General features: G+C 34.8%; 2 protein-coding genes across 2 annotated transcripts in view; one reads left to right on the top strand and one right to left on the bottom strand.

The window, feature by feature from the left end:
- Positions 1-3,867, bottom strand: part of lifra (LIF receptor subunit alpha a) — a 29,685-nt gene extending 25,818 nt beyond the window's left edge. The window contains exon 1 of the mRNA XM_073860751.1: positions 3,666-3,867. The gene's annotated coding sequence lies outside the window, so the exon portion shown is untranslated. The remainder of the gene's footprint in view (positions 1-3,665) is intronic.
- Positions 3,868-5,786: 1,919 nt separating this feature from the next.
- Positions 5,787-23,982, top strand: osmr (oncostatin M receptor). Its single transcript, XM_055198362.2, has 17 exons — positions 5,787-6,198; positions 6,487-6,632; positions 6,713-6,851; positions 8,881-9,147; positions 9,532-9,661; positions 9,858-10,012; positions 14,059-14,192; positions 14,352-14,502; positions 14,951-15,027; positions 16,232-16,436; positions 17,099-17,275; positions 19,122-19,223; positions 19,380-19,538; positions 19,733-19,873; positions 21,872-21,953; positions 22,150-22,222; positions 23,439-23,982. The coding sequence occupies exons 1-17, from the start codon at positions 6,120-6,122 to the stop codon at positions 23,784-23,786; spliced, it is 2,565 nt and encodes an 854-aa protein (XP_055054337.2). The 5' UTR covers positions 5,787-6,119; the 3' UTR covers positions 23,787-23,982.
- The last annotated feature ends 228 nt before the right edge of the window (positions 23,983-24,210 follow it).

Here is a 24,210-nt window from a genome sequence, read left to right as displayed (position 1 = left end):
AATTTTCTTTAAAAACAGACCTCTGAGATAACAGAGCCATGTGCTTATCTTAAATTCCTAGAAGCAAGCTGGCGTTTAAATGTCGACCCCAACTGTATTACATTAATGCATTTGGCAGATGCGTTTATCCAAAATGACTTGCAGTGCATACAAGCTTTAAATTGTATCAGTATGTGTTCGCTGGAATCAAACCCATGACCTTTAGTGCTGCTACTCAATGCTCTACTAGTTACACTGAACACTGTATACTTGAAACCAAATATACAAATTAAGTTGTAAATGAGGGATATTTTCGCATTCAGAAAGTTTCAAGGCTCGTGTCTAAAACAACACCAAAGTAAATAATACACAAAATTGGTGTGCTAGAAAAATTTTATCAATAATTAGGGCTGTGACGGATCACAAAATTCACGGTTTGGATCACATTACAGTTTTTTGGATTGGATCATTTTTCAGATCAGAAAAAAGGGGTGGGAAAAGCTAATAAGAACAAATAAAGAAATTACAAACTTTTATAAAAAAGAACAAAGCTGCACATTAAGTAAAGTCTAAAATTAGCATAAGGTACAGAAATCAAATCAAATTAATAATAACACTGTCTTTACTGTATGAATTAAATATTATTATTATTTTTAGAGCTACATAAGTGATTTTCTCTTTGTCTTGGGTTATTTGATTAACATTTATGACACAGATTTAAGTAGGTTAATTGAGGTTAGGGCTGTCACGGTTATGAAATTTAGCTGACGGTTAATTGCCTAATAAATTGTGACGATTCATTGCCTGTTTTAGAGCTTTTACAATTATGATGATTAATTGTCTGTTTTATTGCTTTGACGTTTAATTCTCATTAATTAATTAATTCTCATTTGTTTGTTTATGAAATAATTTTTACACATTGTTGTATTTATTTCAATTAAATATTTTGCAAGGTTTGCCTGGCAGTAAATATTAATAAACATAACATGTATATAAAAGTAATTATTTAATGAATACATCTTTGAAAAACTGAAATGTTTTTGTTTTTCCATTATATTAAAGGGCTTTGCAATGTTCCACTTTCAAGAGTCAAACTAAATCCCACAAGACCCAGAACCTAGACTCCCAAAAACCTAGCCCAACAATACCAATAATAGATCTGTTGACTGTCAAAACTCACAAGATCATTATGAAAAAATTATATTTTTCCAAATGCTCTCAGCACATATTAATGTATATGTTTTTTAAATACTTTCACTTCAAATCTGTTAATCCCTGCCTCAGGTCATTTAAAAATTCCAGTTTGTTGGCAGAATTCATTAAATACCACAATGAATGAACATCAAAGTGCAAGAGTTTTAGAAAGTGTATTGAATAAATTAGGATATAGAGCAAATGTTTGAGCCGTTTACTTTTTTAATGGCAGACTTTTTTTAGAAGTGTTTCGCAGCAAAAGACAGTAAAATTTGTTAAAATAAAATAAAACTACTAGTGTCCTTTGTGAAAATGTGGCATTTCAATTATTAACTAATAGGACTGTCACGGTTATGAAATTTGGCTGACGGTTAATTGCCTAATAAATTTTGCCAATAATGATGATTTATTGCCTGTTTTAGGGCTTTGACGTTTAATTCTCATAGATTTTATGTTAGTTCATGAATTTTTTTACACATTGTTGTGATTATTTAAATTCATCTTTTGCAAGATTTACCTGGCAGAAATATAAATTTCTTTAAATGCTGTTTTTCCACTGTATTAAATTGCTTTGCAATGTATTGCATTACAATGTCAGTCAAGAAGCGCCATTAGATGCTGCAGCTCCCCCTTGTGTTTTTTAGAGAGATATGCAATCATTGTGGTAATCTAAAATCATCGCGATGAGGTCAAACAATTGCGATGAGACGATTATTTAATAATTGTGACAGCCCTATTGACTAATAACCTTTAAAGGGATCATGAAAATCGGACTTTTCCCATGTTTAATTAATTGGGTCCCCACTGCTTCTATCAACCTATAAAATTTGAAAAAGATCAACCTAGTAACTTAGTTTTGGTAAACCATTCTCTGCAAGCATGTGAAAAAATAGGTCATTGAAATCTGGCTCCCTTGTGATGTCAGAAGGGGGTAATACCGCCTCTTAATCTTCCCTATCCAACCACGACACTGCCATAGTGCATAGATCAGCTCATTTGCATTTTAAATGACACACCCAAAAGGCACATTTTTGCTCACGCCTACAAGTGGCAACTTTAACATGCTATAATAAATTATCTATATGCTATTCTCAGCTAGAACTTCACATACATACTCTGGGGACACCAAAGATTTATTTTACATCTTTAAAAAAATCTTACGAAATGTCCCCTTTAACTTCCATTAAAGCTTAATTACTAAACCTAAACATAAAAGTCTGATTTAAAATATGCTTATTTACAAGAAATCTCAGAGGGGTTTTACATGCGAGCTCTTCAAATGTAAGATCAAATAAAAACACACATTCAAAGACCCAGACTGCTTAGTATAGTGAACATTAACTGCCAGTTGGTTCTATAACCATAAATTAAAACTCAGATCCAGACCAGAACCAAGAATTTAAGTCCTGAAACAAAGAGACCCAGATCAAAGCCATAGCAAGTAGTCTGCAGAATCCTCAAGTTCAAAACATTTATGGACTGCTGTTCTGACTATGCTCTGGTTACCCATAGTCGGTATAATAGCTATTTATGGATTAATAATTTACTCAGGTTCAGAGAGTAAACATAAGCAAAGCTTTAGGGTGGAAATCATCAGAACAACTTGTTCTTGTTGACTCTGAATCACTACATTGGCTTATCAAAACAATTTTTTGTTTTGCTATTTACCCAACTTATTTACCAAACAGACCTTTCTATAAATACAAATTTTGTTTGGTGTTGGTCAACTAAACATATTTCCATTAATAGAAATAAACAAGCACCCTCATACCACATATGTCTATGTATGTACCAATATGTGAGACTTAAGCATCTTGGAGTTCGATGAAACTTATCATTTAGGCAATATAATGGCATATATCACAGTAATACCATGTTATTACTGTCTGACACCATAAAGCAAACTATAGTATTGATATATAAACTACAAATAAGCAACGCCCCAAAAACTAAATACAAGTAAACAATTCACAAGCACACCAAACAACACACAACTACAAAAAATATGTGTATATGTGTGTTTTCACCTTAAACAAAACATACATGCATCACATAACGTTAATTAAAATATAACAGACAATAACAGATAAAAAGGCTAAACAACACGTTGCGCAGAATGAACCTGCTAAAAATAATGACAAAACATAACGATGGGCCTATTTAAAAGCAATAGCAAACATTATAATTTAATGAATAATTTGTTCTTAAAAATCAATATAAGTAGTAAAACACATCAAATTAAATGGTTGAGATTATATGGCCTGTCTGGTAAGTCAATTAAGCACGAGAGTTTAATCTTTATTTAATGTCCTCACTAATCTCCTCAATAACATATCATGTTATAGATTTAACCAACCGTGTATTTATTTAGTTTACGCATTAAAATAAAATTCAACTACGATCAAACAAGCGATCAAAGTAAACGTCACGACCTAATACAGCTAAACATGGACGATTTCTAACGACAAAAACAAAACGTCCCGAACAGTTACCTCAGTATTTTTCACCATCCCGATGTCTTCAAATCCAGTTATATTTACAGAATACGCGACTGATGTGAAATCAGACCGAATGTGTATTGGTATTAAAGGCCGCACGTGTCCGTCCGGTTGGGATTTCGAAAGTAGAGGAACCGGACCGGATTCCCAGAATCTCCGCTGTATCCTCCTGGCGTTTAGTGTGTCAAAAACATTACGCAGCACCATGTTATCTAAACCTTCACGGACTGACACAACTTTCCGCCAGGGGGTGTTGGGCGGCCCAGAACGCACACTCATCCACTGAGCTACAGTATCATCTAAGCACAATTTATATATTAATAAAGACATATATACATTAGTAACTATGATAATTTACATGTATGTATAACTAAATAGATGGTCCCCGAGAAAAAAACTCAAATCTACAAGGGCAAGCTCTATAAAATGATTAAATAAAATACCGTGTCTGGTGATTGCAAATGATTCTGATTGGTTCATTCTGAAAAGCGCTGTGGAATGTAACAGGTTTCATGTTGGTATGTCAACAACGTCATCCAATTGTTTTAGGCAACGGTCAGGAGTCGGGACACTATTCACACCTGAAAAGTTACACAAAATATTTATTAGTCGCTGCTTGGAAGATACAATGCAAAAAAAAAAATATGTAGGATTTTCTTTTTAGTCCAAACGTATTCTGACCAATGAGAGACAACATCGAGGCCATGAAGCCCCGCCCCTTATTTCTCTCGCAATTTCCATTCTAGTCATTGTTCTACAGATCCTGCACAACGGGCTCTGTGTTTGTGTGTGTGTGTGTGTGTGTGTGTGTGTGTGTGTGTGTGTGTGTGTGTGTGTGTGTGTGTGTGTGTGTGTGTGTGTGTGTGTGTGTGTGTGTGTGTGTGTGTGTGTGTGTGTGTGTGTGTTCATGGACGGTGGGAGGAATGGGAACAGGAATGGTTTCGTGTGGGCGGCCTCGTGACGTGTGTGAGAAACCATTCATGAGAAGCCATTTGACACCAAAGTTTGTGGACCACCATGTCAACCAGAGAGAATCAGTATCGAAAATAAAATAAAATAAAATAAAATAAAATAAAATAAAATTAAATTAAATTAAATTAAATTAAATTAAATTAAATTAAATTAAATTAAATTAAATTAAATTAAATTAAATTAAAGATATAGCAGAGGATTTTCTTGAAATTTACACACTCCTGATTGACAACTAGGAGGACCAATAGTCTTGATGATCCACCTGGAAACAGAAAATCCTCCGCAATTGCTTTAAATTAAATTAAATTAAATTAAATAAAGTCACAGTCAGGCGTGTGTTTACAGAGAGGATAATGTAGGAAAAAATACTAAATATGAGGTTTTAATATAATTTACTTTAATTTAAAAAGCACTATTTAAAATATACATTGTAAACTAATACATTTTAAATAGGCATATGCATGCAATTAAATATTTAATAGCAAATTTACTTAAGCATGTACATATTTAGTTTAAATTACGCATTATAATTTAAGCATTTAAGCATCTCTTAAATTAAGCACTAAGCATTTCTGTTTTATGTATGTAACTTATATAAAATTTCGTAAATTTGTTATTCATTTTATTATGCGTAATATAAAATATCAGCAAATATTAAAACACTACAAATTTTATATAACGTATATATGAAGAGTTTCGTTGCAAAACGAGATAACAACGAATTCACATTTAATCTGGGCTCTTATTGACAGATTTTTCTTTAATATTCAGTGCAAGTCATCTATTTAAAAAATAATATTTTAAAATAAAATTTTAGTTTTCAAATAACAGAAATTAATCTGCACAGGTATAGTTTTTTCTACAAACGTAATTTCATGCATTTAACCATACACTTTCCGATTAAAAGATTTTTAAAATCATAGTTAACATTTTATTCAAGTGTGTCCAAACTTTTGGCCTGTACTGTGTATATATATATATATATAGTATAGTATATATATATTATATTATATAAAATGTAGTAAATTTGTTATTCATTTGATCATGATGCGTAATATTAAATATCAGCAAATAAAAACCACTACATATTTTATATAACGTTTATGTATACATCTCAATACCATAAATGACCTGTGGGTGGAGCTCTACGTTTATATAAAGTTTTAGATTAATAAAGCATATTTATTATCAACCCTTCTTCTCACGCCTTTCTCACATTTAATAACCATCGTAAAATTACATTCAAAACCAAATTCTAATAAAACTAATAATAACTTCTTGAAGAACAAGGTCCTTGCACCTTGGTGCTCGAGCCCTAAATATAGTCTGAACACTTTTACAAATAATAAATAAATAAATAAATAGTTTCATCTCAAAACGGAAGACGTCAGTAGGAGGAGAAAGTTAACGGTACGTGCATGTTACCTAATGCACTTTGAGCTCAGAACTGAATGCTGAAGGTCTTGTATAGACACAATGATGTTTTTATATTGGATAAAGATGCTTATGTTTCTCATCCTCATTAAACATATCAAGAGCTGGAGTTCTGCATCAGGTCAGGGGAATTTTGCTACTTTTGACATTTATTGGAGTATTTATTACATTGTCATGTTACATTATTGAGGAAAAAAAATATTTTTTAATTCTTTTGGTGGGCGACTTGCATTTAAATATTAGGTATGAATATTTAGCCTATTTAATTTAAATACAGAATTATTATGTGGAACATTGGGAGTATTGCTGTTTTGTTATAACATTTCACATTTTAAAAAATATTTTGATAGAAGAAATCAGTATATTGCAAAGCATTGTGAATTTAACATTGTAATAAATGATATCATAGATAAGCTTGTGCTGAGCATTACTAAACTCGAGGCTTTGGACATGTGGAGGCTGAAGATGGAGTGGAATATGAATAGTGAAGAACATAGAAATCAGACATACGAAATACAAGTGGGACGCACAAAAAACATGGATGTTATCGACACAGTGAGTCAAACCCTCTTACCACATCCTGTGATTTGTGTTATTATATTATATACAGTAATAAATAATCTCTGTATTGACAGATCTCATTGAATGCTGTAGTTAACACAACGATCTGGAGGTCACAGATGCCACTGAACTGCACAGATCACTCGGTGAGAATCAGACACATCTCTCATAACTCAACCCTCGGATCATGGAGCGCATGGAAAACTCACTATGGTAAGAAATGTAAAGGTGTCAATATTGTGGTTTACATTTGTGTTTCATCACATACTGATATGAAAATTGAATGCATTGAATGCACTGCAAATTGCTTTGCAAAGCATCAGCCATATGCATAAAATTAAATATGTTTATTTCTCTAATACAACTTGATTTTTTTGTATATAAAAACATATATTTGCAGTACTAAAACTGTCAATTGGTTTACATGATAACTTTGTAGTATGCTAAACTCTAATGTACAGTAGCATATTGTAAAACATTATAACATAACCTTCCTCTTTTTGCTATTACCTTGGCTCATCTGAACTGTCTGTTGTGAGCCCCTCAACCGTCAGGGATGAATGTGCAGTTTTTCGAGACTATTTGTTAATCGGCTTCACCAACACCAGAACAAAACAACAAAGCATAATCACAGAATAAAACTGACATCTTAATCTAAACCTCGAGCTCCTAATAGGCCTATTTCTCATGTACACTCTAAAAAACGATTCGTTGGCTGAACAACCATAACTTATGAAAGTAATTGGATTAAACACAAAAAACTTAGTATTTTTAACTTTTCAACCTCTACTTACCATATTTAGTACGTGTAACACAAAAATTTAAGTTACCAGGTGAACTTAAATGTATCCAAAAATAAAATGAAAAAAACATAAGTAATGCTAACTACTATAACAATTGCATCAAAATTAAGTAAATCTAGCATAACATTTTAAGTAACTATAGAGCCACGTGAGTTCCCATGATGCCTTTCCAGCCAAAAATTATGACATCTGTCGTAGCCATTTTGTGAAGCACAAGCCCTGTAAAAAATCCAACTTCAAAATGTTCTTTTAACAAAAAACAAAGTTTTTCTTGTTGAAGGGCATAAGTTCATTAATTTGTGTTCACTGAATGAAATAAGCATGATCATCCTGCTAACAAATATCATTTGTTGACTGGAGTTTTAAGTTTTTGTCCAATTTCATTACCCAACTGGCCACATTGAGTAAGCTGACCAAGCCATGTAAAAAAAACAATGGTCGGAATAGTTCCCAGCATGCATTGCGACATGTTCACTTCTTTGGTTAATATTTACTAAAAAAGATGACTGTTTTAATGTTTGCTGGGTTTATTTATGTTGATATGTTGTTAATGTTAGTTATATGTTGTATTTAGAGTTATTTTGAAAAAATTATGTTTGTTCATTGTTACCATGATTGAGAAGTGTGTGCTCAGTGTAGAGGGCAACACAGTGGGTAAGCGCGCATCATAGTTTCCTTACAGCAAAAAGGTCTCTGATTCAAGCAAGAGCTAAGTCAGACAAAGACTTTGTTCAGGAGACCTTTCTGTATACACTAAATTATGTATACCTTTCTGTGTATACTAAATTGCTCAAACTTCACTCTAAAATATGTGTTGGATTTACTTAAAAAGTGTGATGCAAAAATGGTGCATATATATTTTAAGTAATCCCAACTTGGAATAATTTGACTTAAAATAAACAAGAAAATATGTGTTATATGAACTTAAATATTTGAGTTCATCATCATTCTTTACTTAAAAATTTAAGTAAATAAAACACAGGTTTTCTTGTAAATTTTAAGTAAAACTATCAAAGTTGGGAATACTTAAAAAGTGTGATGCAAAAATGGTGCATATATATTTTAAGTAAATCCAACACATCATTTTTAGTTTTACATTCGTATGTGATCTCAAATCAAGCAATTTGTTAAAGAGAGATGTGTTATAAAGTTTTTTTTTACAGATGATGCAACAAGCAAAGCAATCTTACACTTAAAAAAATGCTGGGTTATTTTCAACCCAACCTTGGGTCAAAAAGGCACAAACCTAACCCGTTGCCGTTGGTATAGCGATTTAGCCATTGCTGGGTCAAATATAAACATTTTCTGGAATACATTAACCCAATAGTTAAGTTTGTCCCTTTTTGACCCAACGCTAGGTTGAACAGCCCAGCATTTTTTTGAATGTATATTCATTATGTTTTTTTAGTGTGATTTATCTTCTTGGCTTTTTCTTGTAGGGAATGAAAACTTATCTCAGAGTAAATTCAAGATGTACCCTGAACAACAGGTGCTAAAAGAAGGTTCAACTGTCCTGTTCTGCTGTGTTTATTCAGAAGATACCAATATAACGTCTCTGTACTTCAAAAACACTCCCTATGAAGCCATCAACATAAGCCCACGAGTAAAAGCCATTAGGGTGGAAAACATCACAGCCACAAATTCGTGGGGTGTAAATTTTTACTGCGACAAGAGGGATGAGACAACTGCTTATAACTTTATCACCTGTAAGTACAAGATTACACAGCTGCATAGTGCTATAACTCTTATTAAATTATTCACCATATGAAAGGTGGACAAAATTGCTCCCAAGCTGTGACTAGGGCATGTACCCTTTATAAAGGTCATAATATGTACCATGTATGTACAGATTTGTTTACCAGTACCTCTGAGGTACCAATATGAACTCTTTAGGGGCAAAAGCATACTTTTTAACAGGAGCATTTTTGACCATTTTTTTCCGACTGTGTACAATGGCCCCAAAATGTGTTTGGACACAATGCAATAACATTCATAAAATTTTAGCTGCCACGAAATGTGCAAATGCTTATTAATCGACTGATAGAAGATTTGAATGATTTCTGTTTAACTTTCAATTCAATTCAATTTAGTCCCTCCTGAGAAACCTCAGAATATTACATGTGAGACCAAAGACTTAAGAAACGTTAACTGCTCATGGAAAGTACGCAGAGCTCATAATCTGGGCAAGAGATTCAAAAGGATGTACACATTAGTAATCAGGTTAGTCTGATTTTATCACGCTTTAACTAAACTCAACTATCTGGTGTTTTTCAGCAGAACTTAAAAAAATGGCACATTTGATAGACACTGATAAACAGAAAGTTACACAAGCTTGATGCCGTATCACGATTTTGGCACAAATGGGGATTTTTTTCTTTTAGTCAAATATTTTGACGTCTTTTCTCCATGATAACAGGGACTCTGAGGCGGGCAGCTGCGATTCAGAAGGCCTTTTTGTTTCCTGTATTTTTAAAGTCATCCAGCATTGGGTCACTTACAACATCACTTTGTTTGAAACGAACCGTTTGGGGAAAGCGAGTGAGCAGCACGTATTCAACATCACAGAAAGAGGTGAATAATGTTTTTAATTCAATTCAATTCAATTCAATTTTATTTATATAGCGCTTTTCACAATACTCAATTGTTTCAAAGCAGCTTTACATTAATAGAAGCAGTAAAAGCACAGAAAAATGACAAATAGCACAACATAATACACAATAGCATAAGCTGTCAAATTTGCTGAGGCTATGACTCGACATTATGAACGAGCGTATTACTAATGTAACGTCTAGGAGAAGAAGCTAAATTAAGCCCAAGCAGGCTACCTCCCCGGGGTAAAAAACCCCCTAGGAGAAAAAAAACAAAAACCCCGGGTTGTTGAGCCGAGGAAAAAATAAATAAAAAGTCCTAGGAGGGAAAAACCCTTGGGAGATATATATGTATATAAACACATATAAACGGATAAGGAGATTAAGCAGGGATTAAGCGGGGTTTAAGCGGGTTCTGCCGGTGGTCGTTGGTCAGGCATCAGCTGGGCATCACAGTGATGGACGACCAGTAGATCAGAGGTGAGTCGAATTTCACATCTACCGGAACTGGGTCTGTTTGTCCCATTGTCCTCAGGGTCGAGGACAGGACAGGGAGAGAAAAACAAAATCATATTAGCGTAGGGGCCGTTCACATGTAATGCAAGTGTCACACAGTGATGTGGTTTAATCAGCTTAGTTTCAGACAGACTAACTATTGCGGCATAATTATATTATCCACAGTTGAGGATTTTGCAAATTGGGGGCCCACTGCGACGGTATATATGGTAACTAAGGGTCACCTTCTGATTTTTAAGAGAAAGAGAAAATGAAACCTGTCGACCCGTTTGACTAAGGCCTGTAACCCCACTGTCGTCGTTAATGCAGGTTCAGTGGCAAACGGGTCTATATTGCATGCTATTTACAAGATCATGAGAAAACGCCAACATCGCAACCTGACCATACGTGCCAACCCGTTTGACTAAGGCTAGAGGCCCCACTGTCGTCGTTAATGCAGGTTCAGTGGCAAACGGGTCTGTATGGCAGACTATTCACAAGACACAAAAAAGCGCCAAAATCGCAACCCGACCATACGTGCCAACCCGTTTGACTAAGGCTGGAAGCCCCACTGTCGTCGTTAATGCAGGTTCAGTGGCAAACGGGTCTGTATGGCATAGTATTCGCAATATAAAGAAAGCGCCAAAAGCCCAACCCAACCGTACGTGCCAACCCGTTTGACTAAGGCCGGATGCCCCACTGTCGTCGTTAATGCAGGTTCAGTGGCAAACGGGTTTGTATGGCATACTATTCACAAGAACACGAAAGTTCCAAAATCGCAATCCGACTATACGTTAAGATAAGGTTTTTATTTATTTATTTGGTTGGTCTGTTTTATGACCGCGAGTGCTTTGTTCGGTAAAAATAACTATTTCGAGTTAATTACTTTTACTAGACAAATTATGCGAATGCTTTGTTGAAGAGAAAAGTTTTAAGTCTAGATTTAAAATTATCGACTGTGTCTGATTCTCGGACATCGGTTGGTAAATCATTCCAGAGCTTAGGGGCTAAGTAGGAAAATGACCTACCACTATTAGACACTTTTGATAGTCTAGGGATAATCAAGAGACCAGAATTTTGTGACCGTAGTGTGCGTGATGGATTGTATTCTGATAGTAATTCTCTAAGGTATGAGGGTGCTAGGCCATTTAAAGCTTTGTAGGTGAGTAGTGATATTTTAAATTGTATGCGATATTTAACTGGTAGCCAGTGTAAAGATGCCAGAATTGGGCTTATGTGGTCGTACTTTTTAGATCGAGTAAGTACCCTTGCGGAAGCGTATTGAACTAGCTGAAGCTTGTTTACTTGATTTGCATGGCATCCCCCGAGTAGCGAGTTACAATAGTCTATTCTAGAGGTCATAAAAGCATGGATAAGCTTCTCTGCGTCAGATGTAGACAGTATATGGCGTATTTTCGAGATATTTCTAAGGTGGAAGAAAGCTGTACGGCAGACGTTGGCGATATGATTATCGAAGGATAAGTTGCTGTCGAACATCACACCTAAGTTCCTTACCGTGGAAGATGGCACCACAGTGCAGCCATCTATGTGCAACGTGTAATCTGACATATTATGTTTGTAGCGATTCGGTTCAATAATAAGTATCTCTGTCTTATTGGAGTTCAGCTTAAGAAAGTTATGTGCCATCCAGTCACTAACATCGCTAAGGCAGTCTGTTAGCTTAGAAAACGTGTGTGTTTCGCTGGGATGTGAGGAGATGTAAAGCTGGGTATCATCCGCATAGCAGTGAAAACTTATGTTATGTTTTCTGATAATGTCTCCTAGAGGTAACATGTATAACGAGAACAGGATAGGACCTAAAACCGATCCCTGCGGTACACCGTATTTAACCAGGGAGTGATATGACTCTTCCTCGTTTACATAAACAAAGTGATAGCGATTGGTTAGATACGACCTAAACCATGCTAGCGCCTGACCACTGATACCAACATAGTTTTCTAGTCTATTGAGTAAGATTGTATGATCTATTGTGTCAAAGGCTGCACTAAGGTCTAATAATATAAGAATTGAGATTTCACCACGATCGGAGGTTAATAGGAGGTCATTTGTAACTCTAAGCAACGCTGTCTCTGTGCTATGGTGGGGCCTGAATCCTGATTGGAACTTTTCATATGTACTATTATTTGTCAAAAATGTGCGTAACTGGCTTGCCACTACCTTTTCTAATGTTATATGCTGGTCTCCCAGCCTGGTTTAAGATGTTTTAGTTGGAGAAGTTTTGGCCGCTTTTTATGTGGTCAAGCTGGTAATCTGGCGCAAGACCAGCTGATCTACCAGCTATGTCTGTGTAAAGAGATATTAAATAGCATATGTGTTCTGAGTCACACCACAGAAAAATGTAAATAAACATTTTATAAACAAATAAGTTATCAAACTATGGAAAAATAAGCAGCATTCTCTGCTCTCAACGTGAAGCTCGAGACTGTATAGGGGCGGAGTCATGTTCGGTGGCTCCAGTGCATCATCGAGCCACCGTTTTAGCCCCGCCCAAATAATCCTGAACACAGAAATGTGGAAAAACTGTTTAATGGTCTGACTCAACAATTTAGTACTACACAGTTCACAGTCTTTGTAACATGTTTCAGAAATACATTTCTGACATTAAAAATGTGCTTAAACATTGTTAATATTAAATGTTTGTGGAAGTTAAAGGGGACATATTATGAAAATCTGAATTTTTATAATTGGGTCCCCAGTGCTAGAAAATGTGAAAAACAACCTAGTAACTTAGTTTTGGTAAACCATTCTCTGCAAGCATGTGAAAAATAGGTAATTCAAATTTGGCTCCCCTTGTGATGTCAGAAGGGGATAATACAGCCCCTTAATCTGCACTATCCAACCACAGCACTGCCATTTAGTGCAGTGATCACCTCATTTGCATTTTAAAGGCACACCCAAAAACGGTACATTTTTGCTCGCACCTATGAAGTGGCAATTTTAACATGTTATAATAAATTATCTGTTTTTTTAAACTAGAACTTCACATACATACTTTGGGGAAACCAAAGATTTATTTTACATCTTAAAAAAGTCTAATTGTGAAAAGTCTCCTTTAAAAAGAATTTTGTAGCTTTTCTGATTTTTTGTACATCATTGACGTATTTTATTTATTTCAATAATAAAGAAATTTGAGTGTCAGTGCAGGTTTTATAATAAGTAGTTTTGCTTATACCACGGGTCTGTAGAATGCTGTATTCTGATTGGCTGAGAAATGTTCCATGGGTATGCATTAATTTCTGATAACCGCACACCTTACTTATCAAATGTCTTAAAAATAGGCACCAGAGCAATGTTTGTGGAAACCGTGGTGTAAGAGGAATAATTGACTCCAGTTCTTTGAATTATTTAAAAATAATGCACACCTGCGGTGTAACGGCACTCCGCTTCGTGTCGTGATCATTGCACCTTGGGTGTGCATTATTTTCTTATAATTTAATGGCCTGTCGTCAATTATTCCTTACATAATATACATTTTTGGATGCAAATATATTTCTCATTTTCATCTCATCCCAGTTTTCCCGTTCCCTGAGCTTTCTAAAGTGAGCGCGGGTGTACTGGATGCCACGGTTGTCTTGCAGTTAAATGGAAACTTTGAAGGTCTATCAATAACTTGTCAGATTCAAGTAAAGCCAGGAGAGACAATACAGGTAAAACAAATCTCACCGTGAGTTAAACATCATATCATTCTCATCAAAATTACGACAAGAGGGACTTTCCTTTTGTGAGTGAGCGTGTGAAACCTCTACTTTTGTAGTAATTTATGTGTAAGTCGTCAAATGTTGTCGTCTTTCTTTCCTCTGTCACAGGAGATGCAGCAGAAAGGTTCAAATGTATCTCAGCGTTACACATTCAAGATAAAAGAACTGCAGCCCAGCATGAACTACAACACTAGGGGGCGCTGTGCTATACAGGGGAATGAATGGGGGAAATGGACAAATCATGGGGCTTTTGTTACAGGTGAGCTGAAGCTTTGTTCCCGGCAAGCAATTTTGCATCTAAGACAATTTTGCATCTCACAAGTTATTTTGACAAAAACAACATGTAACCAAATTCAAGTTTATTTTGGCTAGAATTGTGATTACTCATAGCAGGACTATAATGGGTCTATAGTAACCTCTGTAAAATAACGACTTTTGCTTGCTGGGTATAATCTATATCAAAATATAAAACATATATAGCTTGAATGCACGGTAAAGTGCTTTGGATAAAAGCATCTGCCAAATGCACAAGCTTCGGCATGTATGAACTTACTGTACTCTACTGTAGGGAGCAGAATGTGAAACTTAAGGATACTGTAAGCGACTGCCTAAAAACAAGCAAGATCATGGCAACACTCAAAAAAAACAAACAACCCCCTAAGCATTGTTACAAGATCATGTTGCTTTCTGTTTCTTTTTCTCTGCAGGGCATTTAGTGACGGTGGATGTGTGGAGGCAAATCAGAGGCCATCCAAACCGCACCGTCACGCTTCTGTGGCACACTGTAAGTTTCAGTTGGTTTACTATCAGTTATCTATCTGGTAGGGGTGTGACCAGTCGAGATCTCGTGCGACAAGATTTCGAGAGATTTCTTGTGGAGGTGAAATACTGGCCGTTTCTCAAATAAAAGACTGTATCCTTCGGAGGTCGCATTTTTAAACTGCATTTACTTCATAAAGACTGTCTTATTAGAGAATATTAACAATTATAAAGTTTACTAATTATTTAGTTAAGCGCAACTAGTTGTAATATGATCACGACTTGCGAATATAATGCTCAGATAATTAACTGAAATAACCGTTGATGACGAATGCAGCCTGCATGTGCAACCTCCGAGGATGCAGCTTTCTGTTTGAACCTTTTACAGTGCATGCATTACATTTGTCTTTTACAGCGTTTGCTTTTTTTGTTTGGGTTCCAATAATGTTCGTTTGGGAACTTGTGTGAGACTGAGACGCGTTGTGTTTGTCTGATGATCAGTGTCAGATGTGAAGTCTCAGCAGATTAAACCCTCACACAAAGTTTACATGATTTAATGTCTGCATGTTCTTGCTAAAAAATTACAGTGACTGTATCATTTCTATTGTAAAGAAATGGACATTAAATATTTAAATGGGTTTAAACATTGTTTGGCTAAAAATAAGCGTTTCTCTTCGTCTAAAGTGAAAGTGAAGATAGCGTCCGCGAGACGAGTCAACTATCGCCCCCTGCAGGCATTTGTTGTAATACATACATAATGCTTTTTATTTATAGGACACAAATGTAATGTGTTTGTTAATGTAATGTCGTTTAATGTAAGTTGGTTTTAATACTTTATTTGAACCAATTATTATTGCATATTCGTTATTATGTAATTTTAAAGGCTACTGCTCACTTGGGTCTATTTTTATTACCCCAAAATAACAAATTACTTCATTATCAGTTAGCAAAATAATTGTTAGGAACAGTCCTTGATTAGTTAAAACTTTAAAAAAATTCTTAAAAAGTGTAAAAATATTGTCTCGTCTCATTCTCGTGAACCCAATCTCGTGTCTCATCTCGTCTCGTGGATTAAGTGTCTCGTCACACCCCTACTATCTGGCTATGCAAAATTGTCTTTAAATTGTTACAGATTGTCATTTTCAGATAGAAGATGACCACAAATTACTGTAGTTGTGGTTGTATTAGTGCATTACACTGCGAATACTGTCATTTCACATGTCCCTCAGGTCAAAACCTATCCCGAATTGTATATCGAAGCCTATGAGGTGTGTAAGAGCCGCGAGGGTCCACAGAGAAACGTGTGCATCAATGTCACACAGACACCTCTAAATTTAACCGTTGATGCCCATGTCATTAACATCACCGTGCGGGCTGTCATTCAAGCCGGCTTATCTGTACCATCCCAAATAACCATTCCTTCAGCATATACAGGTGACCCTTTTTATGTTTTACATATATATTTATTACATGTTTGCATAATCGACTTGCATATCGATTTTATTAGCATGCACTTTCCCTGGGAATCAAACCCACGACACTGCTAACTAACGCAGTGCTATACCAGCTGAGCTAAGGGAACACATTTCTACTTTTTGTACTTTTTTAACGATTGTATGTAACAGCTGAGGTACAATCTGTAGTCAATTATGCATCCCATAATGCAATGGTTTTTAAACTGAAGGGCTAGGGGGCCACGAGATTGTTGCTGGGGCGCCCCAGTTTTATGACATTTTATAAAATACATTATTTTTTCATAAATTCTGAGTAAATACACTTTAAAAAACCAACAGCACTACATTGTATCATTTATTATGTTTTGTTTCATTTAAATTTTAAATTTTCGAATGTTTCATGTCATACATTTTTTGGGGGGCAAGAAGGGATGCACTGTATAACAAGGGGCCGCACTCCAAAAAAGTTTATATATTTAGGCGTGTATATATTTAGATAATTCTTTCTATATATAATTCTGTTGAACACTATGATGACCCCAACATACCGTATGTCTGTTTAATTTGTAGTGTCTATTTTCCACTGACAGTCTATGTATGAATGAGATGATGAACATGTGACATAACATGCTGTTTCTGCAGGCGGCATGCTGGAGGAGAAGAGGATTATGGGTAACGCAGAGGGGTTTCAGCTCTCGTGGATGAGGGACTCTACCACCACATGTGATTACATCGTCGAGTGGTGCAAACTGAGTGTCCCTCACTCCATAGAGTGGAGAAAAGTCCCAGCTAACCAGACCTACTTAACCCTCGAAGCAGGTATGAAGATGTTTTGATGTCATATACTGTACAAATCAATACAAACACCATCATGACACAAATAATTCAATCACATTGTAATTACTAGACGTATGATGAGTCCATACTGTCAATGGAAGCGTCAACTTGAATTGAATAGAAGGTGCCGGACAAATATCACAACAACCAAGTGGCGCATTGTTCAACAACTGATAAACAAAGCTGAAAGATGCTGGCAAGCGCCCACAGTCTGCTTCCGCCTATGGAAAGCCAGATCTGACCATATAATAAATAAATAAATATATAAGAAAATGTAAATAAACAAAAATATAGAAATAATATATTTTAATACTAAAACAAAAATAAATGAGTATACCTCTATTTCATTATTTATTTATTTATAATTGTTTTTTTTTTACATTTCTTTATTTACACTGTAAAAAAATCAGTAGAAATTACAATGTTATTGCAGCTGGGTTGCCAGTAATTTACCGTAGATTTAAATTTATGTTATTTACTGGCAAGAGTTTGTTCAAAGTTAAATACATTTTAAATATTGACAAGTCTTTATCTTTACAGAATAAAACTATACAATATCAGCCTCATGCAAAGCATTCTGGGAACCAGAAATCATCATCAACCTTTTTCTGTTTTTAGCTTCAGATTTTGTTTTCCAGAATTTTTTGCTTGATGCGTTTTTTTTGTTTTACTTTGTAAAGACAAAGACTTGTAAACGTTAAATGTTCATTTAACTTTTAACAAAATGTTGCCAGTAAAAACATAATTTTAAATCTACGGTAAATTACCGGCAAACCAGCTGCAATTTCTACGGATTTTTTTTACAGTGTATACATGTATTTATTTCCACATTTATTTATTTATGTATATACAGTATGTATTTATGTCTACACTTATTTATTTTCAAATTTATTTATTTCTATATTTATTTATTTTCACGTTTATTTATTTCTATATTTATTTATTTTCACGTTTATTTATTTCTATATTTATTTATTTCTACATTTATTTATTTTTTTGTCTGGAATGACTTGGCGCACATGAAAAGAAAATGCACGTCACCAACAGATCTGTTGACAGGCGCTTGAAAGCGGACATTTGTATAGACGGTTTCAGCAGTAACAACATAAACAAGCGACTGTCGCAGTCCGCACGTAACATCCGGTAAACAATGCTAATAATAAATAACAACAAAGTACTTTAAACGTAGATTATTTATATAACAAGCAAAAAAAAAAAAAAAGATTACCTAGGAAATCAAAACATTTGTTATTTTCGACGAGGCATTTGTTCAAGAGATCAGTTTAGCAACTAGTCAGACCATTAAAAAAACAAAACCGGAAGTAAAGTTCGGATCCAGACTTGTATCACGTGCGTCCGATGAAACCGTCTATATGGAAGTGCATTAAATTATCCACTTTTTTGATATATTTATATTCAATTATTGTATATATTCCACATATCTTTATTTATTTATTATTTTGTCAGATCTGGTCCTCCATATCCCCCTGGCGTTTTTTTTCGCGTTTAAACGCTTTGGTGTACACTGCCCATTCTACCACCATCAAAACTTTATAACCTTATTTCAACTTTGAGTCAAGGACTTGTCAAGTTTGCCTTCACAAACTTTACTAGATGTGTGACAGAACATAACACACAATTTATTGGTTACGCAATACTGTATATCTAGCTATGTTGGTGCATTGCATATAAAACATCTGCTGTAATATACAATAAAGGTTTAAAGGTAGCATACACAAGGTAGCTGACTACATTTCAAAACAGTGATATGTTTTTAATTCATTATTGTTTGATATGACTAAGACTAAAGTCAAGAATGTTTTTGAAGGCCTTTTCAAACCGGGTGTTAGATACGCCTTTACTGTCTACGGGTGTAACGCTAAAGGACACAGACCTCATGAAAAACAGATCGGATACTTAGAAGAACAAAGTAAGAAACACACCCACGTCTTACAAATAAAGCTCAAAGATTGCTCAACATACAGTGAGAGATATTACATCATTATAAACAAAGAATCTTCATGACTGTAGGTTTATCACATGCACATTAACTTATTCACATTATTTGTGTTTGTGAACTGTGAAGAGCCCTCGAAGTTCCCCACACTGGACCCGAATCCAATCGTGACTTGGTCTTCTGCGACCCTAAAATGGAGTTTCAAAGAAGGAGACCCGAGTCACACCGGATTCATCACAGGATATAAGATAACAAGACAGAAAGATTTTAATTCTGATATTTCAACAAGTAAATGTTACGCACTTACCACATAAACATTTTAAATAAAATGAATACAATATCTATAAGCTAGAAACTTATCAGATTTGCTAATGAATATTAATATGTTGGTGATGTATAGGAACTCCCTAGTGTTGCTTAAACAACTATTTAACAATGGCTTCTCTTCATAGTTGTCATTTTATATCTCTTTGTTATTGCAGGTTTAATAGATAAGCCTCACATCAAGTCTTTTACATTCAGTGACCTAGAGGAAGATCAGTCGTACATATTTCTTCTGGCTGCATGTTCATCGGCAGGCTGCGGACCGGATACATCCGCCACCATCGCAACCGCTAAAAACTGTAAGTGAGACATGTTTCTCAAGTATGGAACGCATACTCGAAGTGACCTCTACATTTAACCAGTCCCACACAGAGCACTGGGCAGCTACAGCAAATGGGGTTAATGTGCCTTGCTCAAAGGGTACCACAGATTTGGGGCACCATTGACTTGCATATAGAAGGAAAATAATACTATTGATTTTTTTAAATAGCTTCCTTTGTAGTCAGCAGATCAAAGAAACTGAAATTGAGGGTGAGTAAATGATGACAAAATTTTCATTTTTCGATAAACTGTCCCTTGAACTCTACTACACACCAAACGTGAGACTGGGTCATTCTACAGAAAAGGTGGAATTCGGGTGATGGAAATCTGCTTAAATTAACTTCTTTCAACATACCCGAAACTTCTTTAATAGCATTAATTAACTTGTCAAATCTATGAATCCGCAAAACGGGGAGCTTAATCTATTTTTAACTTTTTAATACATTTTAATAAAGAATCCATGAGTCATTTATTTGTCATTGGTGTTACCTGTGATTTAAACAACATTAATGTTGATACTAAAAATTTTTTCTCATTACAGCTTGTGTATGTTAGTTAAAGGTTGAGTAGAGGAATGATAACAGCAAGGAAAATAATTAATTATTAATATTTGTTTAATTAAATTCTTCATCTTTATCCAGCATTGTATGAAATTATTTGATTCTCAGTTTGACTTTTTTCTTTAAAACCAACAAAAACAAAAATTCAACCAAAAAGGCTTTGATGCAAAGACTGAAATATCAACAATGTCTTAGATCCCATATCAACAACAAAATATTATTAGAAAGTACAAGAAAATACATTCATAACACTAAAACTTGGTTTAACACCAATGAAATAATGTAACACCAATGACAAAATTAGAATATAATAAAAGAGAATGAATATGATAAAAATTTTCCATCTTGTTTTGTTTTTATGCTTTTATGTTGGTCAGTTAAAGGAATAGTGCTTAGGAAGTACTCATTAGAGAAGTAACACCAATTACGGTAACACCAAGGATGGTAACACCAATGACAATTTACAGAAAAAACTAATATTTTAACAAAATGGCTGCCATTAGCCATGTGCTATTTCATCAGAGATGTAACAATCACATACTTATTCAGTATAATGTATATTTATGTAAATATCTTAACACTCCCAGCTATAAAAAAAAGAGTAACAAAAAATCTTATCTCGAAATTCTTAGATATATCATGATATTTTAGACAAATAAGATAAGACATCTCAAAAACCTTTTGCCTTCCTCCACTGCACTTCTTCGACTGACCTCTTGACCCATGAAAAACTTCAAAGAGCTGATGCATTGTTTCAAAATAAAAGTGCTTTGGGTAGGGTAACCCCATGACATAAATTTGGGGGACAAATCTTTATTTGATATTATTCATATTATTAGTGTATTTTTACCATTTCAATGTTTTAGTAAATTTATACAGGGTTAAAGGTAAATGTAAATTAGATTTGTTTTATAAAAAACATGGTTTTAAATAATAAGTACACAGTTCAACTTCCATGTATGATCAAAGGGACAGGGCAATTTTCAGGACCAGACATTTAAAAAAAAAAAGTTTAAAAAAGGGAAAAAATAAATTTATATAATTAAACTCTCTCATCATTTTAAGGACAGTCTATATTTATTAAATATCATTATGGGATTATTGGGTCAAATTAAATGATTAAGGGGTCTTCAAAAGCAAGGGACAAGCATTTCCACCTTTTTTGTAGAATGACCCGACTGAAATGTGAAAGCAAAAAACATCTTTCCCCAGCTTTGCTTTCAATGTGTTCGCAAAACAAATATCATTTATTTTACATATTTTGCTACAGATATTTTTTACAGTGTAAAACAGACACACATTTGTTTACACTTCATGTCTTCTGTAAGAAATTTAAGTAAGAATAAAAGTCTAGTAAAAATCTAGCTTGGTGTAAAATGTCTTTATACATTTCCCAATGAAGTTTTTTGTCCACAGATCCTCTGCTGTTAGTCAAAATTTCAGTTTCGCTCCTGGTATTGGTTGCTTGTTGCATTTGTCTGTGTTATTTCAGAAAAACGTAAGTCTTTTTATATTAATAATGAAATTTGTTTCTGTAGCTCAATTGGTAGACCAATGCATTAGCATCACAAAAGATATACAAATATATACCTTCTGCCAAATGTAAAAATGTAATGTAAATATTGTTTAATGTCATGCAATTGTCTTTACTTGATTCTCTTCCTCATTTTGGCTTTATTCCCAATTATTTCCAGGCTAAAAAGAATTCCTGATAAATTCAGCTTTCTGCACCTAAAAGCGTTGGATCTGGATGAGGATCTTTACAAAGTAATTTATTACCGTACATTGATGTTATACTTTAATGTAACTTCAGTTCCAGCATTTTATTTCACTCTTGATTCTAGAACTAAAACCATATGTATACATACAGTACAAAGATAGTTCACAGCTGTTTCTATATACGCAAGTCGTCCGCCATATTGGAACGGTACAAGGTAGTATGTTAACCAGTGTTGCCAAGTCTGCGGTGATCACTTTAAAACTGGTGATGCAGATTGCTTTTCCTGTGTGTTAAATGTTGAAGGACTTTGATTATCGACTTTCAATATTAGGTACGATTATTTTATTTATGAAAATAAAGTGGTGTAATTTGGGCCATTGGATTGGTTTTGTTGCACAAATCTGGCAACCATGCAATGATGGTCTGTCAACGCTCAAGCTAACCGTGTATCCGCAACTGTAGTTATATATCCATGTTTATTTAAATGTTGTAGACCTAAACATTATAAATGTTAAACTAACATGATGCACCAAGACGAAAGTGTTTGATAACACAACATTAAAAGTGACTACAGTTTAAAGGCGGAAAGCCAATTTTGACATTTGTAATCACCTAAACAAACACGCCCCTACCCCAATAGAACCTGAACCTTCCTTAGATAGACCCAGCCCAAACATGTGCAACCCAGGCAACGATGTCGGTTAGTAGACACACCCATTAATGCTGATTGGCTACAAGTGTGTTTTGGTACTTGCCCTAACTCCCAAAGCATTTTTTCAAAAATTGTGCACCCCGCCTTTAAAACCTGTTATATAAAGTTTATGCATATACAAAAACACCTGTGAACACGTAGCCCATTTTTTCAGGAATATATACTAGTCAACATTTGAAGTGGATCAAAAAAGTTTATCAGAGTTGTCCTAGGACAAGAATGGGAATTAGGGATTGGTTTTATGTAAACTTTTTTGAATGGTTTTGATCCACTTCGAATGTTGACTAGTGAACCAGTCGTGGTATCCTGGAAAACTGTGAGTGATGTCTGTATCTGGACAATTCCAAAATGATGGACGCACATACATACGTGGAGCGGTCGAATGATGCATCTATGTATACATATCTAAAACTAAAACCACTTCTACTATGTTTAGTCATATTTACTTGATAAATAGTGAAAATGTAACTTTGAAGTGTAATGCAATATTGTCTCAAACATTAGCCCAAATTGTTGAAAAATGTTTACTTTTCCTATATTGTGCTTGTTAGGCAAGTGAAAAGATTCGTAGTCTAAAGATCGAGGACTGTCGTTGGTGTGATGTTGAGGTTTTAGACCTGCACACCTCCTTGGTACAGAAATCTTGGCTGACCGGCACAGAAGATCCACGTCATTCATTCATTGCTCATAAAGTCAAAGTCCCATCATTCACAACACCTTCTTACCAGCTCACCACCGGCGCATGGGACAGACAGAACACAAATCTCACAAACTTCACTTATGTGTCTTCTGGACGGCAAGATTTATCTGAAGAGACGGCCAAGACAGATGGAAAAGTGCAGGAGCCCAATAACCCTTTGTTTATAAGTGACTATGTCACTCACCTCTGTGAGTTATGAAACTGTCCAAGGGTTGACCAAATGACCGGATTAAAGTGACAGCACTTGTTTGTTTGTAAAGTTGCATCCGAATTCAGTATTGTGATGTATATTGTGATGTCCATAAATAAATGCAAGTAGTTCAATTAAATGGACACTACACTTTTAAAAAAAAATGTGCTAGTTTTCCAGCTCCCCTGGAGATAGGCATTGATTTTTGCCGTTTTGGAATCCATTCAGCTGATCTGCCGCTAGCAGTTTTAGCATGGCTTAGCATAATCCATTGAATCTGATTAGAACACCAGCATCGCGCCAATAAACAACCAAAGAGTTTCGATATTTTTCCTATTTGGTACTTGACTCTTCTGTGGTTGCATTGTGTGCTGGGACCGACGGAAAATTAAAAGTTGCGATTTTCTAGGCAGATATGACTAGGACCTATACT

The sequence above is a fragment of the Misgurnus anguillicaudatus genome, chromosome 22 (genome assembly GCF_027580225.2).
Source record: "Misgurnus anguillicaudatus chromosome 22, ASM2758022v2, whole genome shotgun sequence".
Classification (NCBI taxonomy): Eukaryota; Metazoa; Chordata; class Actinopteri; order Cypriniformes; family Cobitidae; genus Misgurnus; species Misgurnus anguillicaudatus.
The sequence above is the reverse complement of the archived record's forward strand: the minus strand, read 5'-3'. Positions and strand labels throughout refer to the sequence as shown.